The sequence below is a fragment of the Macaca mulatta genome, chromosome 7 (genome assembly GCF_049350105.2).
Source record: "Macaca mulatta isolate MMU2019108-1 chromosome 7, T2T-MMU8v2.0, whole genome shotgun sequence".
Lineage (NCBI taxonomy): Eukaryota > Metazoa > Chordata > Mammalia > Primates > Cercopithecidae > Macaca > Macaca mulatta.
Genome location: NC_133412.1, coordinates 50,454,356 through 50,470,134, shown reverse-complemented (window position 1 = coordinate 50,470,134; position 15,779 = coordinate 50,454,356). Strand labels below are relative to the sequence as shown.

The following is a 15,779-nucleotide window of genomic DNA, read 5'->3' as shown; positions in this document are numbered from 1 at the left end:
CTGAAGCTTGTGCATTTGTCACGTAGTTCTCATGTTATGGTTTTCATCTCTATCAGTTATTTTAAGGACTTCTCTACATTGGTTATTCTAGTTAGCCATTCTTCCATTCTTTTTTCAAGGTGTTTAGTTTCTTTGCGCTGGGTACATAGTTCCTCCTTTAGCTCTGAGAAGTTTGATCAACTGAAGCCTTCTTCTCTCAGCTCGTCAAAGTCATTCTCCGTCCAGCTTTGTTCTGTTGCTGGCGATGAGCTGTGTTCCTTTGGAGGGGCAGAGGTTCTCTCATGTTTTGAATTTCCAGCTTTTCTGCACTGCTTTTTCCCCATCTTTGTGGATTTATCTGCCTTTGGTCTTTGATGATGGTGACGTACTGATGTGGTTTTGGTGTGGGTGTCCTTTCTGTTTGTTAGTTTTCCTTCTAACAGTCAGGACCCTCAGCTGTAGGTCTGTTGGAGTTTGCTTGAGGTCCACTCCAGGCCCTGTTTGCCTGGGTATCAGCAGCGGAGGCTGCAGAAGATAGAATATTGCTGAACATCGAGTGTTGCTGTCTGATTCTTGCTCTGGATGCTTCGTCTCAGAGGTGTGCCCAGCCGTGTGAGGTGTGAGGTGTCGGTCTGCACCTAGTGGGGGATGTCTCCCAGTTAGGCTACTCAGGGGTCAGGGACCCACTTGAGCAGGCAGTCTGTCCGTTCTCAGATCTCAACCTCCGTACTGGGTGAACCACTGCTCTCTTCAAAGCTGTCAGGAAGCAACATTTACATCTGCAGAGGTTTCTGCTGCTTTTTGTTTAGCTATGCCCTGTCCCCAGAGGTGGAGTCTACAGAGGCAGGCAGGCCTCCTTGAGCTGCAGTGGGGTCCACCCAGTTCAAGCTTCCTGGTGGCTTTGTTTACCTACTTAAGCCTCAGCAATGGCAGGTGCCCCTCCCCCAGCTTTGCTGCCTCCTTGCAGTTAGATCTCAGACTGCTGTGCTAGCAATGAGGGCGGCTCTGTGGGTGTGGGACCCTTCAGGCCAGGTGTGGGATATAATCTCCTGGTGTGCTGTTTGCTAAGACCCTTGGTAGAGCACAGTATTAGGGTGGGAGTTACCTGATTTTCCAGGTGTTGTGTGTCTCAGTTTCCCTTGGCTAGGAAAAGGAATTGCCTTCCCCCTCGCGCTTCCCAGGTGAGGCGATGCCTCACCCTGCTTCAGCTCTTGCTGGTCGGGCTGCACCCGCTGACCAGCACCAACTGTCCGACATGCCCCAGTAAGATGAACCTGGTACCTCAGTTGAAAATGCAGAAATCACCCATCTTCTGTGTCACTCATGCTGGGAGCTGGATGCTGGAGCTGTTCCTATTCAGCCATCTTGGGTGCCCCCCCATCTTGTTTCTTTTTAGAATTGAGTAGTAGTCTTTTGTCTGGATGTACCACAGTTTATTCATTTATTCACCTTGAAGGACATTTTGGTTGCCTCCAGGTTTTGGCAACTGTGAATAAAGCTGCTGTCAACATCCATGTGCAGGTTTTTGTGTGTACATACATTTCTAACTTCTTTGGGTAAATAGGAGTGTGACTGCTGAGTCTAACATTAAAAGTATGTTTAGTTTTGTAAGAAGCTGCCAAACTGTCTTCCAAAGTGATTTTACTATTTTGCATTCGCAACATCAATGAATAACAGTTCATTGCTCAATATCCTCACCAGCATCTGGTGGTGTCAGTGTTCTGGATTTGGACATTCTAACAGGTATGTAGTGGTATCTCTTTTTAATTTGCATTTCTCTGATGACATATGGAGCACTTTAAAATGTGTTTATTTGCCATCTGTGTGTATTTTTGGTGAGGTGAGGGGTTTTGGCCCATTTTCTAATCAGGTGGTTGTTTTGCTTTTGAGTCAGTTTTGCTGTTGCCCAGACTAGAGTGTAGTGGTGCGATCTCCGCTCACTGCAACCTCTGCCTCCCAGGTTCCAGTGATTCTTCTGCCTCAGCCTCCCAAGTAGCTGGGATTACAGGCACACACCACCATGCCTGGCTAGTTTTTGTATTTTTAGTAGAGATGTGGTTTCACCATGTTGGCCAGGCTGGTCTCCAACTCCTGACCTCAAGTGATCCGCCCGCCTCAGCCTCCCAAAGTGCTGGACTGCAGATGTGAGCCATTGCATCCAGTCTCAGGTTGTATTCTTAATGTAGAGTTTTTGAAGTTATTTGTATATTTTATGTAACAGTCCTTTATCAGTTAAGTCACATGATGGGTTTTGTATGTGTGTGTTTTAAGACAGGCTCTTGCTCCATCATCCAGGCTAGAGAGCAGTGACATGATCACAGATCATGACTCAGTGCAGCCTCAAATTCTTAGGCTCAAGTGATCATCCTGCCTTAGCCTCTCAAGTAACTAGGACCACAGGATGCACCACCACACCCAGCTAATTTTTCTTTTAAAGTTTTTTTGTAGGGATGGGGTCTCACCATGTTGCCTGGGCTGGTTTTGAACTCCTGGCTTCAAGTGATTCTTCTGCCTCCACCCCTCAAAGTGCTGGGAATACAGGTGTGAGCCACCAGGCCTGGCTATGCTGGCTTTTTAAAAATTTATTTTTTCCTAGCTTGAGCAACAAAGTGAGACCCTCATCTCTTAAACAGAATTAGCTGGGTATGGTGGCACATGCCTGTGGTCCCAGCTACTTGGGAGTCTGAGGCAGGAGGAACACTTGAGCCCAGGAGTTCGAGGGTGCAGTGAGCTGTTTGAACCACTGCACTCCAGCCTGGGCAATAGTGAGACCTTATCTAAAAAAAGAAAAATAAAAAAAAATGCTTATCAGCTGTGGTGGCTCATGCCTGTAATCCCAGCACTTTGGGAGGCCAAGGTGGGTGGATCACTTGAAGCCAGGAATTCGAGACCAGCCTAGCAAACATGGCAAACATGGCAACCACCCCCCCACCCCCGCCTCCCCAGAAAAAATACAGAAATTAGCTAGGCCTGGTGGCTCACACCTGTAGTCCCAGCTACTCAGGACGCTGAGGTGGGAGACTCACTTGAACCCAGAAGGCAAAACAAAGGTTGCAGTGAGCTGAGGTTGTGCCACTGCACCCTGGCCTGGGCAACAGAGCAAGATTCTATCTCAAAAAAAAATTTTGCTTTTTTTCTGTATCTACTAAAATCATATGACTTTTTCTCTTTTGTTAATGCATGTGAGTACTTTGGTTTTCAATAGTGAACCAAGCTTAGGGTCCTGGGATAACTCCAACTTGGTCATGATTTACATATTCGCCTTTTTATGTATTGCTGGATTGCTTTCCTAATATTTTGTTGAGGATTTTTATACCTATGTTCATACAGGGTAATAGTCTATAGTTTTGTTGTTCTGTAATGTCTTTGGTCCAGTTTTGACATCATACAAACAAGTTCTTGCTCCTATTTTCTGAAAATTTTTGTAAGATTGAATTTATTTTGCCCCATAAATGTTTGACAGAATTTACCAGTATAATCATCTGAGCCAGGAGTTTGCTTTCAAGGATAACTTTTGAGTTACAAAATCGGTTTCTTTAGTAGGACTTAAGATTTTACATTGCATCTTGTTTCATGTCTGCAGAATCTGTAATGTTATACCCGCTTTCATTCCTGATACTGGTAATTTGTCTTTTTCTTGATCAATTTAGCTGGGGATTTTTTTTTCTTTTTTTTTTTTTTTCTTCAAGAGAGAGGGTCTCGCTCCATCACCCAGGCTGGAGTGCAATGGCACAATCGTGGCTCATTGCAGCCTCAATCTCCAGGGCTCAAGCAATCCTCCCACCTCAGTCTCCCAACTAGCTGGGACCACAGGTATGTGACACTGTGCCCTGCTAATTTATTCTTTATTTTTTAAATTATTTTGTAGAGATGTAGGTCTCACTATGTTACCCAGGCTGGTCTCAAACTCTTGGGCTCAAGCAGTACTCCCCTTCTCAAAGTGCTGGGATTACAGGCATGAGCTACCCACTGCACTCAGCCCTTGGTGGGTATTTATCATACATTTTTTTCCCATAGAATTTGGGGCTTCTCAAATTTTTAATACTTGTTTGTTTGTTCCTTCTACTTACTTTGGGTTTTTCTCTGCTTTTTCTAGCTTAAGGTGGAAACTGATTTTCTCCTGTCTTCTGATAGAAGCATTTACAATTCTAAGTTTTCCTCTAAGCATTGCTTTTAGCTGAATCCTACACATTTTGTTTTCATTATCATTTAGTTCAAAGTATTTTTTCTTTTTTTCCCTTGATTTATGAGCTGCTGTGTGTATGTGTGTTATGTGTGTAAGAGACAAGGCCTCCCTCTGTTGTTCAGGTTGGAGTGCAGTGGTACCATCATAGCTCACTGCAGCCTCAAACTCCTGGGCTCAAGCAATCCTGTTGCCTCAGCCTCCTGACTTGCTGGGGCTACAGGCATGTGTCTGGCTAATTTTTGTATTTTTAGTAGAGATAGGGTTTCACCATGTTTGCCAGGGTGGTCTCAAACTCCTGGCCTCAAGTGATCTGCCTGTCTTGGCCTCCCAAAGTGCTGGGACTGCAGGAATGAGCCACAATTTCTTTACCCACTCGTCAATTGATGGGCACTTGGGATGGTTCCATATTTTTGCAATTGCAAATTGTGCTGCTATAAACAAGTATGTGCAAGTATCTTTTTCGTATAATGACTTCTTTTCCTCTGGGTAAGATATCCAGGAGTGGTATCGCTGAATCAAGTGATAGAACTACTTTTAGTTCTTTAAGGAATCTCCACACTGTTTTCCATAGTGGTTATACTAGTTTACTTTCCCACCAACAGTATAAAAGTGTTTTCTTTTCACCACATCCATGCCAACATCTATATTTTGATTTTTTGACTATGGCCACTCTTGTGGCAGTAAGGTAGTATCACACTGTGGTTATGATTTGCATTTCCCTGATCTTTAAGCAATGTTGAACATTTTTTCACATTTGCTGGCCATTTGTATATCTTGTTTTGAGAACTGTCTGTTCATGTCCTTAGCCCGCTTTCTGATGGGATTTTTTTTTCTTGCTGATTTGAGTTCCTTGTAGATTCTGGATATTAGTCCTTCATCAGATGTATGGATTGCAGAAATTTTCTCCTACTCTGTGGGTTGTCTGTTTACTCTGCTGATTATTTCTTTTGTTGTACAGAAGCTTTTTAGTTTAAGTCCCACCTATTTGTTTCATTTCCTTTTGGGTTGTTTAGTCATGAAGTCTTTTCCTAAGCCAATGTCGAGAAGTATTTTTTTCAATGTTCTAGAATTTTATGGCTTCAGGTCTTAGATTTAAGTCTTTGATCCATCTTGAGTTGATTTTTGTATAAGATGAGAGATGAGGATCCAGTTTCATTCTTCTACTTGTGGCTTGCCAATTATCCCAGCACCACTTGTTGAATAGGGTGTCTTTTCCCCACTTTTTTGTTTGCTTGCCGAAGATCAGTTGACTGTAAGTATTGGTTTTATTTATGGGTTCTCTCTTCTGTTCCATTGGTCTGTATGCCTGATTTTATACCAGCACCACACTGTTTTGGTGACCATGGCCTTGTAGTATAGTTCGAAGTCAGATAATGTGATGCCTCCAGATTTGTTCTTTTTACTTAGTCTTGCTTTGGCTATGTGAGTCCTTTTTTGGTTTCATATGAATTTTAAGATTGTTTTTTCTAATTCTGTGAAGAATGATTTTGGTATTTTGATGGGAACTGCACTGAATCTGTAGATTGCTTTTGGCAGTATGGTCATTTTCACAATATTGATTTTACCCATACGTGACCATGGGATGTATTTTCCATTTGTTTGTGTCATCTACGATTTCTTTAGGCAATGTTTTGTAGTTTTCCTTGTAGAGCTCTTTTACCTCCTTGGTTCAGTATATTCCTAAGTTTTTGTTTTTTGTTTTGTTTTTTTTGCAGCTATTGTAAAAGGGGTTAGGTTCTTGATTTCTCAGCTTGGTTGCTGGTATATAGCAGGGCTACTGATTTATGTACTTTAATTTTGTATCCTGAAACTTTGCTGAATTGATTTACCATTCTAGGAGCTTTTTGGATGAGTCTTTAAGGTTTTCTAGGTATACGATCATGTCATCAGCAAACAATGACAGTTTGACTTCCTTTTTACCGATCTGGATGCCCTTTATTTCTCTCTCTTGTCTGACTGCTCTGGCAAGGACCATGTTCAACTTTTCACAAACTATTTAGGATTCATTTTGTGTCCCACTACATAAAATATTAAAACCTTGCAACCATATATGCTTTATAGTTGTCATGTTATTTATGTATGTGCAGCCTCAGAATACACTGTAATATTTTTTTCTTTGAACAGTCATATGTATTTTTTAAAAGTTAAACCAAGAGAATATATTTACCCACTTGTTTACATTTGTTGTTTGTGGAAGGACTGGTCCAACATGAGGTACTCAGCCATTATAATAATGATTTTTCCTTGAAAACAAAATAATCATTGTAGTGACACACTCCAAAGTTGTTTGCTGTCTTTGGAATGCACAGTTTTGCCCAATATTATTCAGTAAGAAGGGTACTTTTTTCTCATTGCTAGTTCATACTTCTGCTTTCTTGCCTCTCTTTTTCAGTTATCTAAAACCACATCCGTAGCTGTGATTATGTTCTTGGTTTCATTTTCCTAATTCTGTTAAAAATTCTGATGACATGAGCACCCAACCCCCATACTAGAAGTTAGAATAGTTCCTATCTCACCAGTGAATGAAAAATTGCACATTCACATGCCCAAAAGACTGACCCTGCACACCCTAGTAGAGTTTATTTTTAAAAGAAAATCTAAGCCAAATTAATGTGGAAAGCATTGCTTCTTAACTGCTATCCCTGGAAGCAAAGCACCATCTTGCCTCCAAAGAATATGGAAAAACTCAAAAGCCCTGCTCTTGCATTCTGTTTCCACCATGCTATACTTTACTTTAAAAAGACCACCTTTTTACGCTTCTCTCCCCAAATATTAAAAGTTTCTCAGATCAGAGTAATGAATACAGTTCTGTCCTCTGAAAACCTCTTCCCTCTACATCAAAGCTTTCTGAAATAAAAGTAGTCCAATATCTACTCATTCAGTCTTCGAGTCCTTAAGTTTCTATTGCCACTACTGCTTCATCAAAGATACATCACTGCTTGATTACTGATGATTAAGAGCAAGAGCTCTGCATCGAGTCCTGGATTTAAATCCTGGTCCTGCCACTTAGCTTGGAAAATTTGGTTTGTCTCTCCCAACCTCAGCTTTCTCTTCTGTAAAATGGGGATAACAGTACCTCTCTGTTGGAAGGGTTCAATGAGGCTGACCATTCCCTTCCCAAACCTTTCTTTGTTGGCTTCCCATAATACCACTACTCTCCTGGGTTTTCTCTTGTATCATATGCTGCTTTTTTGTGGGCTCTTCTGCTTCGCCCTTTAAATACTTATTTTCCTTCTTTGGTTGCCTGTCATCTTATTCCTAGCTTTCCGTGGATGACTCCTTTCAAATCTATGGTTTTGATGATCCCCCAAATCTAAATTACTCCTGAATCTTAAATATTTTTCTTTTTTTGAGATGGGGTCTTGCTTTGTTTCTCAGGCTAGAGGGCAGTGGCATGATCATAGCTTACTGCCACCTCAAATTCCTAGGCTCAAGTGATCCTCTTGCCTCAGTCTCCCAAATAGCTGAAACTACAGGTGCGCACCACCACGCCTGGCTAACTTTTTAATTTTTTGTAGATATGAGATCTGAGCCATCTTGCCCAGGCTGGTCTCCAACTCCTGGGTTCAAGTGATCCTCTGGCTTTGGACTCCCAAAGTGCTAGGATTACATGTATGTGCCACCATACCTGGCCTACTCCTGAATCTTTATCTTCAAACCAGGTTTCATTCCTGAAATCCAGCTATTCAGGTGTCTGATGGATATCATCATTTGGATATCTTAAACATCTAAAACTAGGCCGGGCACGGTGGCTCACGCCTGTAATCCCAGCACTTTGGGAGGCTGAGGTGGATGGATCACGAGGTCAGGAGATCGAGACCATCCTGGCTAACACAGTGAAACCCTGTCTCCACTGAAAATACAAAAAAGCTGAGATCGCGACACTGCACTCCAACCTGGGCGACAGAGCGAGACTCAGTCTCAAAACAAACAAACAAAAAATCTAAAACTAGATTCCACAACCAACCCTTGACCCTAGTCCAGTATTCCTTTAGTCTCCCTGGTTATCTAAGCCCCGAAATGGGTACCCAATTCTTAACCTGCCACATCCAATCAATCCCTAATTTCTGTTGATATTAGCTCCTAAATCTCTCATATTTCTCTCTTCCTCTCCATCTCATTTTTCACTAAGACCTTTCCAGTTTCAGAAAGTAACTAGACCATTTCATTCTAATATACTAGACTCCATGCTGATGTAGAAGTGTTCTCAATTGTTCAGGGTACAAATTCAGCTTTGCCACATACTACCAGCTGAATGACAAGGGCATCACTTCTGATACTTTTTGAGATACAAGAAATGAAGGGGCTCTGGCTCAGTTAGCTGTTGCTTCAATGTCAAAACAGACCCTGTAATAAAATAACTCCAGACAGTTTGGTTTGGTAGTAGGTAAGTTTTCTATCTTTAAATTATGGTGATTAAAGGGCACTTTCAGTGCAAAATGGGGACTGGCCCTCAGTAAGCAAATTGCTGGCTTACCATGCCCGTACCAAGCAGGAACTTGGCCTTGAGGTTCCTCCTCCAATTTCAAAATAGGTTTAGACACAGATAAGGGAAGACTGTGATCACAGGTTCAAGTTTTTATTGTGATCTCGTTTTTATACCTGAATAACAATTTTCTCCAAAGGAATGATGATACATAATCTTTATTCTAAAAAGGACACATAGTGTATTGATAGCATGTGGTCAGTGGTTATCACTGACTGTCTTCAGTAACAATTACTCATCTAAGAAACTCTTCCTTTTTAAAAAAAAATCCTTGGTGCTGAGCCAGACAACCCTGGGCTGCTGCTCCTCATACTGATAGGATCTGGCTTCTAGACTGACCCCTCTCAAGAACAAAATACAGGGAGGGACTTGTTCTGGATTCCCTTTGGGCAAATGCAGCTGCAGTACTCACCAGGCTGGGCCTCAACTTACAGGACTTTTATTTTTTTTCTTTTAAATGTATACTATTAAAGTTGGATTATTCATCTAATATTTATGTTTGCCTTGAGGACTAATAAACCTCACAACCTGAGGATCACCCCAGTTAAACCAAGGCTTTGTCATCACAGGGCTACTCAACAGATGTCTTAGTTTCTTGTAAGGAAGAGGTCAGTCAGCTAGGAGAGAAAAGTCCTTTTGAAAGACAGCATCATGTACCTTGCTGACTCTGCTGCATACATACAGCCTCCAGCCTTGTTGCCGGTTCTTAAAGGAACTGTGCTGTCTTTTCACTTTTCCTGGTTTGTGGGGCAATAGAGGGTTTCCTACCTCAAATGCCAATACCAGGTAGGTAGAAGGATCTTAGGCTCAACTGCTGGCTCCTCGTAATCATAACACACACTCTGTTCTGTGGTGGGTGCCACTCTGCCTGTGCCATGTCACCTTTCCTAATCCAGCACATCCTCACCCAAGAAAACCCTACTTTGGGGTCATTCATTCTATTCTTATTTCTCTCTTATTTGTTCTGATGTTTCAGTTGGACTTGATTCCATGGCAGGCTCTGGCTCCAGAGGAAGAGATGGGGGCTTTGTGAACTGGGATGTTCCTCCAGCACCTAGTAACAAAATAAAAACTTGAATCCTTATGTTCCACAATTTCAGAAGAAATCATTCTTTTTTGCTATTAGAGTTCAAGAGGAAACCCCATATTTTCTGGAACCAGTGGGACTGACCCATTAGCTATGAGGGAAGACTATAACTGAGAAAGCAACAGTCAAGTTTGCCTTCAATGAGTCACTGAAAAATATTTAATTACATGTCAACTTCTGATAAAGCAGTAAAACTTAAACATTGCATAACAGGATATACTTAATAACGTATTGCTAAAATTGGAAAGACCAGTGTATTGACCATCCAACTAACTCTGAGTAGCTGTTACCTACTACATGGCTTGCCTTAGGGAAACAAGTGCCAATTTAGCCACCCTGTGGTTTTTTTCTCCCCTTGTGGCCAATACTACATTGGACATGTTATGAGTCTGAAGAGAACCTCACTGAAAGCTATAATCTCTTTGCTGACACATGTGGCTTGTACCTGCTAGGTCTTCGTAGAGCTCTGTATGGTCCTACCTGAGGGGAGTGTCCTGTATGCAGCTGCTGAAGACATTGCCTGTCCTAGAGCTTGATTAGAGCCCAGAGGCTGCTGGAAACTGGCAGGTTTGCTGGTTGAAGTGGTCCGGTGCTTTGATTTGGGATCTTTAACTGGTTTAGTCCAGACCAGTGCCTCCCCAACCTGGAGAGCAGCTCCCAACTTCTGAGCCATCTCCACCATCTTGTGTCCACAAAGGAAGTAAAAGAACGAAAAGCATGACTGTCAGAGACAGCCCAACCCACTTCTTTGGTCTTCCAGCTGGGGTTTTAGCTGAAATAGTGTCTAGTTGTACGAGCAGCTGAGGCAGGAAGTACTTACAAAACAGCAAAGAATACAGATTGCCTTTAATGGATGGCACAGTGGTTCACACAGGATCTCAAAACCCAAAAATTCAAGCCTAGTGCATTACTGGGCTAAACTGTGCATTTCCTACAAGAAGCGAAATAGGGCTGGGCACATGGATCACAAGGTCAAGAGATTGAGACCATCCTGGCCAACATGGTAAAACCCCGTCTCTACTAAAAATAGAAAAATTAGCTGGGCCTGGTGGCACACGCCTGTAGTCCCAGCTACATGGGAGGCTGAGGCAGAAGAATTGCTTGAACCCGGGAGACGGAGGTTGTAGTGAACAGAGATTGCGCCACTGCACTCCAGCCTGGGCAACAGAGCAAGATTCCATCTCAAAAAAAAAAAAAAAAAAAAAAAGGTGAAATAGAAGGAAGCTACAGACAGACACAGACCTCAACTTTGATGAGCTGAATTAGCAATAACAACTCAGTAAGCCTGAATTTCCTTTTATTATTATTCTAGGAAAGTTCTTCTCAGGCTGTTATTAATTGATGAACTCATGCTGCTGGGAACATCAAAGCCAGAAGAGCCATGAATGTGTAATACCTTGGATTTGGATTATTTGGGCTTGATTTTTGAAAGTCTCCTGAGAGCTTACTTATGACTCTTGGGAGCTAATAAAAGACATACCTCAGAGTCAAATTCCACAGAGCTATTGTCCTTGAGTAGGTTGACTTTCTTCTCCATCTCCTGATATTGGGCCAGGGCATTCTTCTTCTCGCCCTGGTTGTACAGCAGCACAGCATAGTTCAGGTTTACTAAAGGGTTACACCTATGGCAGACAGACAGGGATTCGGTGGAGCTGGGGGCTCTGCAACCAATGGTCATTTAGAAATCCTTCTCATTACACAAAAACAAAACAAAACTGGTTAAGTAGAGATTTCTCCATTATGCAGCAAGGTAGGAACATATATGCTAAGCAGACCTGTTGAGAAGAATCAAGAAATCAATCAATGGCCTAACGAGCAAAGCTGGTATTGGGACCAAGTCTGGCATGTCAGCCCTCAACAGCGACTACCTAGGCCAGGGTTGAAAAAGGGATCTCTACCCTGCTGTCTGGAAGATGCCAGTGGAGTAAATCCTGGAAGAGTCAAGTTTATCTTCAATTAAACAGCCCAGAGTCCCATCTGATATTCCAGCTAGCCCAAAGCTATCAGCAACCCAAGCCCACGGCTGGTTCGGACTTTCTCTAGCCTCCTGATTACTCAGTTTGGGACTGGAAACAATTTCTCAATTCCTGCTGAGCCAATACATACTTAGGAGACACATCCCTCCACACTAAGGTCTGCTGTGTACTAATGCCATAGAGGAACAGCTGGGCTGACTCAGGCAGCACCGATGCTATGGTACCACCTCATGGCTTTGGAGAGTCCGACACCCCCAGTACCATTCTCAACAAAGCGCATACTTATCCAGGTGGACTGCTTCTGCGTAGGCTCTCTTGGCATTCTCTATATCTTCCAGATTGGTCAGAGCCACTGCAACAAAGAAAGCATTGCAGCTGGAGAGCTCAGCTTAGAAGACAAAAGGAGTATTAAAGACTGCCCCCAAATTAAACTTCACCCACTCAGCTCACGGCACCGGAGTTTACTAAGTCAGCTTCGATACCTGGTGCTATCTTCAACAATCCCTTCTACAGTCAATCGGTTGCCAGGTTCTGTGCATCCTTTTTTGCAGTTTCTTTTCTGACACTGCCCTTATTCAGGCCCAAGTAGTTTCAGGCTTTCCATTTATCCCCCAGTGTCAATGTCCCCACCTGCCTCCATTCCACTTTCCACAGTTCTGCCAGGTATCTCACTGACTTATAAATCTGACCACATTACCATCCTACTTAGGAATCCTCACTGGCTCCCTACATCTACAACTATGATCTTTACCCTTTCATTTAGCAATAAAACACTCCTCCGACTTTTTAAAATCAGTATTTCCTTGACACCTCATATGTAAAACAAAAACAGCTGCTCTGGAAGCCCTGCCCATTCCACCTCCCCACCAGCTATGCATTCACTCCTACCAAGCACCTAAAAGGAGATCTAGGAATACAGCTGGACAAACATGGCCTCTAAGATAAAGTCCTTGCACTGTATGCATGACTTCCATAATCTGACCCCAGAATATCTTTCCTGACTCATCTCCTATCATATTCTCTAACACGACCACCCACTAACAGCAAGGGACACTGCCATGGCTGCATGCCTTTGTTCACGTGGCTCCTCAGCCATTCTGTGCTATTCCATTCTAGCTTGTTGTTCAGGATCCAGTTTGAATGCCATCTCTACTTTGTAAAGTTAGCATTGCTGCTGTGCCTTACATCATGGCTGTTTACATTTCTATGTCCCATTAGAACCCAGCTATCTAAAAGAAACTATCAACACAGTAAACAGACAACCTACAAAGTGGGAGAAAATATTTGCAAACCATGCAGGCCTGATATCCAGGATCTATAAGGAACTTAAGCAAATTTACAAGAAAAACACAATCCCATTAAAGTGGGCAAAGGACATAAACAGACACTGTTCAAAAGAAGACATACATGCAGCCAACAAGCATATGAAAAAAAGCTCAGTATCACTGATTAGAGAAATGCAAATCAAAACCACAATGAGATAACCATTTCACACCAGTCAGAATGGCTATTATTAAAAACTCAAAAGGTAACATCCTGGTGAGGCTGCAGAGAAAAGGGAATGCTTATACACTGTTGATGGGAGTGTAATTAGTTCAACCATTGTGGAAAGCAGTGTGGCAATTCCCCCAAGAGCTAAAAACAGATCTACCATTCAACCCAGCAATCCCATTACTGGGTATATGCCCAAAGAAATATAAATCATTCTGCTGTAAAGACACATGCATTTGTGTGTTCAATGCAGCACTATTCACAATAGCAAAGATGTAAAATCAACCTAAATGCCCATTCTGGATAAACAAAATGTAAATGTACACCATGGAATACTACACAGTCATACAAAAGAACAAGATCATGTCCTTTGCAGCAACATAGATGGAGCTGGAGGCCATCATCCTTAGCTTAACTAATGCAGGACAGAAAACCAAATCCTGTTCTCACTGTAAGAGCTAAATGATGAGAACACATGGAAACAGAGAGGGAAACAGACACCGGAGCTTATTGGAGGAGCAGGGAGGGCCAGAAAAAAAATAACTATTGGGTATGGGGATTTCTACCCATGAAAACTATAATAAAGAATCGTGCCCACATTTACCCCTTGCTCCCTCCACCTTCTGATTGACCTGGTGCTTCCCCATGTGGCCCTGCATGGTGTGGCATGCCCTCCTTCTCAGGAATTGTAACAGACTATCTTTCCAGTGGCAGATGTCTTCTGATCTGTTGCCCATACCATATCTGAATAATAATAATAATAAAACCTATGTTGTTGTTTTTTTAAAGCAGTTATCTTTGTATTCAGGCAACCCTCAAATAACCATGACTCAATTGCTTTTGCAAGCTTTCTGAGTAAGAACCCCACAATAATAAACAAAAAGCCACTGGAAGACCACTGCCAAATGAGGACATAGAAATCTGCTTTGGGTCTTATATTTAGTAAGTAAATGTATATGGAGAAAAAATTTCCTAGGAAGACTATTTAGTCAGTACTTTAAAATTAAAATGGTTGTGCATAATTTTTAGTGTTTAATTTTAACTTATTTTTATGATAATTTTAGTATTTGCATGGCATAAAATGAGTTTCAGGAAGAGAACAGCATTCTATATAACATGCTTAGAAGAGATAAGGGTTTAAACATAAGGTAGCTTGACTTAGAAGTACCACCTAGGGGCCAATTATAGTAACAACAATATTGATAATAATAGACCAATTATATAACCACAGTAAAACCAAGTTTTCAAAAATCAGTATTTCAACAAAACCAGTATTATGAATTGAGTGCTTAATCATGCAATCCTCACATCAGCCCTAGGTACATATAATAAGTAGTAGAGGCAGGACCCCACCTAGACCCCAAGCTCTTAACACTTCCTATCTGGAACTTAGTTGGACTCAATATATATAAAAATGAATTGTCAAGGCAAGAGGAAAAAATTGGTAAAAGGTGAACTAGGGATGATCTTTATTTAACCTGTTGGTCTCTGAGTGAAACTCCCCCAAGTGAGAAACAACCAAGTTCTTTTGTCATCTTTTATCTATTTCTTCAAGCTCCAGGACAGTAATCCAGATTCCTATAGGATCTCTAAGGGAATGGCTCCTATGAGACAGCCACTGATCTTCCATGATTCTAATCCATTTTTCCCTCATTACAGATGGCAGAGAGAGTTTTCCACATAAATGTTTCTTACCTGCCAAGAGCATGTAGAGCTCCCCCATCTTTGGCTGGAAGTTGATGGCTGCACTGAGAAAATGAAAAGCTGATGCATACTGCTGCATAGTCAGATGGACAAGGCCCAAATTATACAGAATCTTCCAATCGAAGGGTGCCAAGTAGTTGGCTCGTTTCAGGCAGCTGATGGCCTATGAGAGAGAAGGGGCACTCAATGAGTGGGGCAAGCTAAACAGACCAATAACTACATATATGAATGCGAACAAAGAACATGAGGGGACACTCACCGCCACATATTTCTTCTTGCCAAAGAAACACATTCCAATGTTATTCCAGAGTGGAGGACTTTCTGGAACAGCACAAGCCACAACTCTGTATTTGGTGAGGGCAACATCAAAGTCCCCGTGGGTCTGCATCATGCTGCCTGCTGCCAAGATGGCCTGAAAACATGGCACATAGAAAGTAATTCAGTCATTCCCAAAAGGCTGTAGCAGTGAGGCAGCCTTCCTGAGTCTATACTCAGCAGGCCCATCAGCACAGATGGGACTGAAAAATTTCTTCCAGGGACATAAATAATATATCCAAGCTATTGGGACAAATGTTCCTGAGGAATGCCCTTGCACCCTACACTGTGGCTCTCTCTGGCACAGCACAAAAAAACAAAAAGAAAAAAAAAAGATAAAATTTTACTTGCTTTACCCATCTGTTTCCTACTTCTAGCCAGGAAAGTCAGTATTTCAGAATGAATACCAGAACCTTTTGATTAATTTTAACTTCCTTTAATCTGTTCTCTGCAGCCCGGTACACCAAGTATTCTAGACACCTGAAATACACCTGTACGTGGCTACTTAAGGTATATTTCTTTCTACCATAGAACAGAGGGTGAGTCAGCTTTAGG

The 15,779-nt window shown here is 42.1% G+C and overlaps 1 protein-coding gene across 7 annotated transcripts in view; it reads right to left on the bottom strand.

Moving 5' to 3' along the window:
- Positions 1-8,728: 8,728 nt before the first annotated feature.
- Positions 8,729-15,779, bottom strand: part of BBS4 (Bardet-Biedl syndrome 4) — a 59,917-nt gene continuing 52,866 nt past the window's right edge. For all 7 annotated transcript variants that reach the window (XM_077939761.1, XM_077939763.1, XM_077939765.1 and 4 more), the window contains 6 exons: positions 15,169-15,321; positions 14,901-15,072; positions 11,997-12,066; positions 11,219-11,360; positions 10,219-10,420; positions 8,729-9,705 (listed from right to left, as the gene is read on the bottom strand). In XM_077939761.1, coding sequence (XP_077795887.1) covers positions 9,596-9,705; positions 10,219-10,420; positions 11,219-11,360; positions 11,997-12,066; positions 14,901-15,072; positions 15,169-15,321 — 849 coding nt within the window. In that variant the 3' untranslated portion in view covers positions 8,729-9,595. The remainder of the gene's footprint in view (positions 9,706-10,218; positions 10,421-11,218; positions 11,361-11,996; positions 12,067-14,900; positions 15,073-15,168; positions 15,322-15,779) is intronic.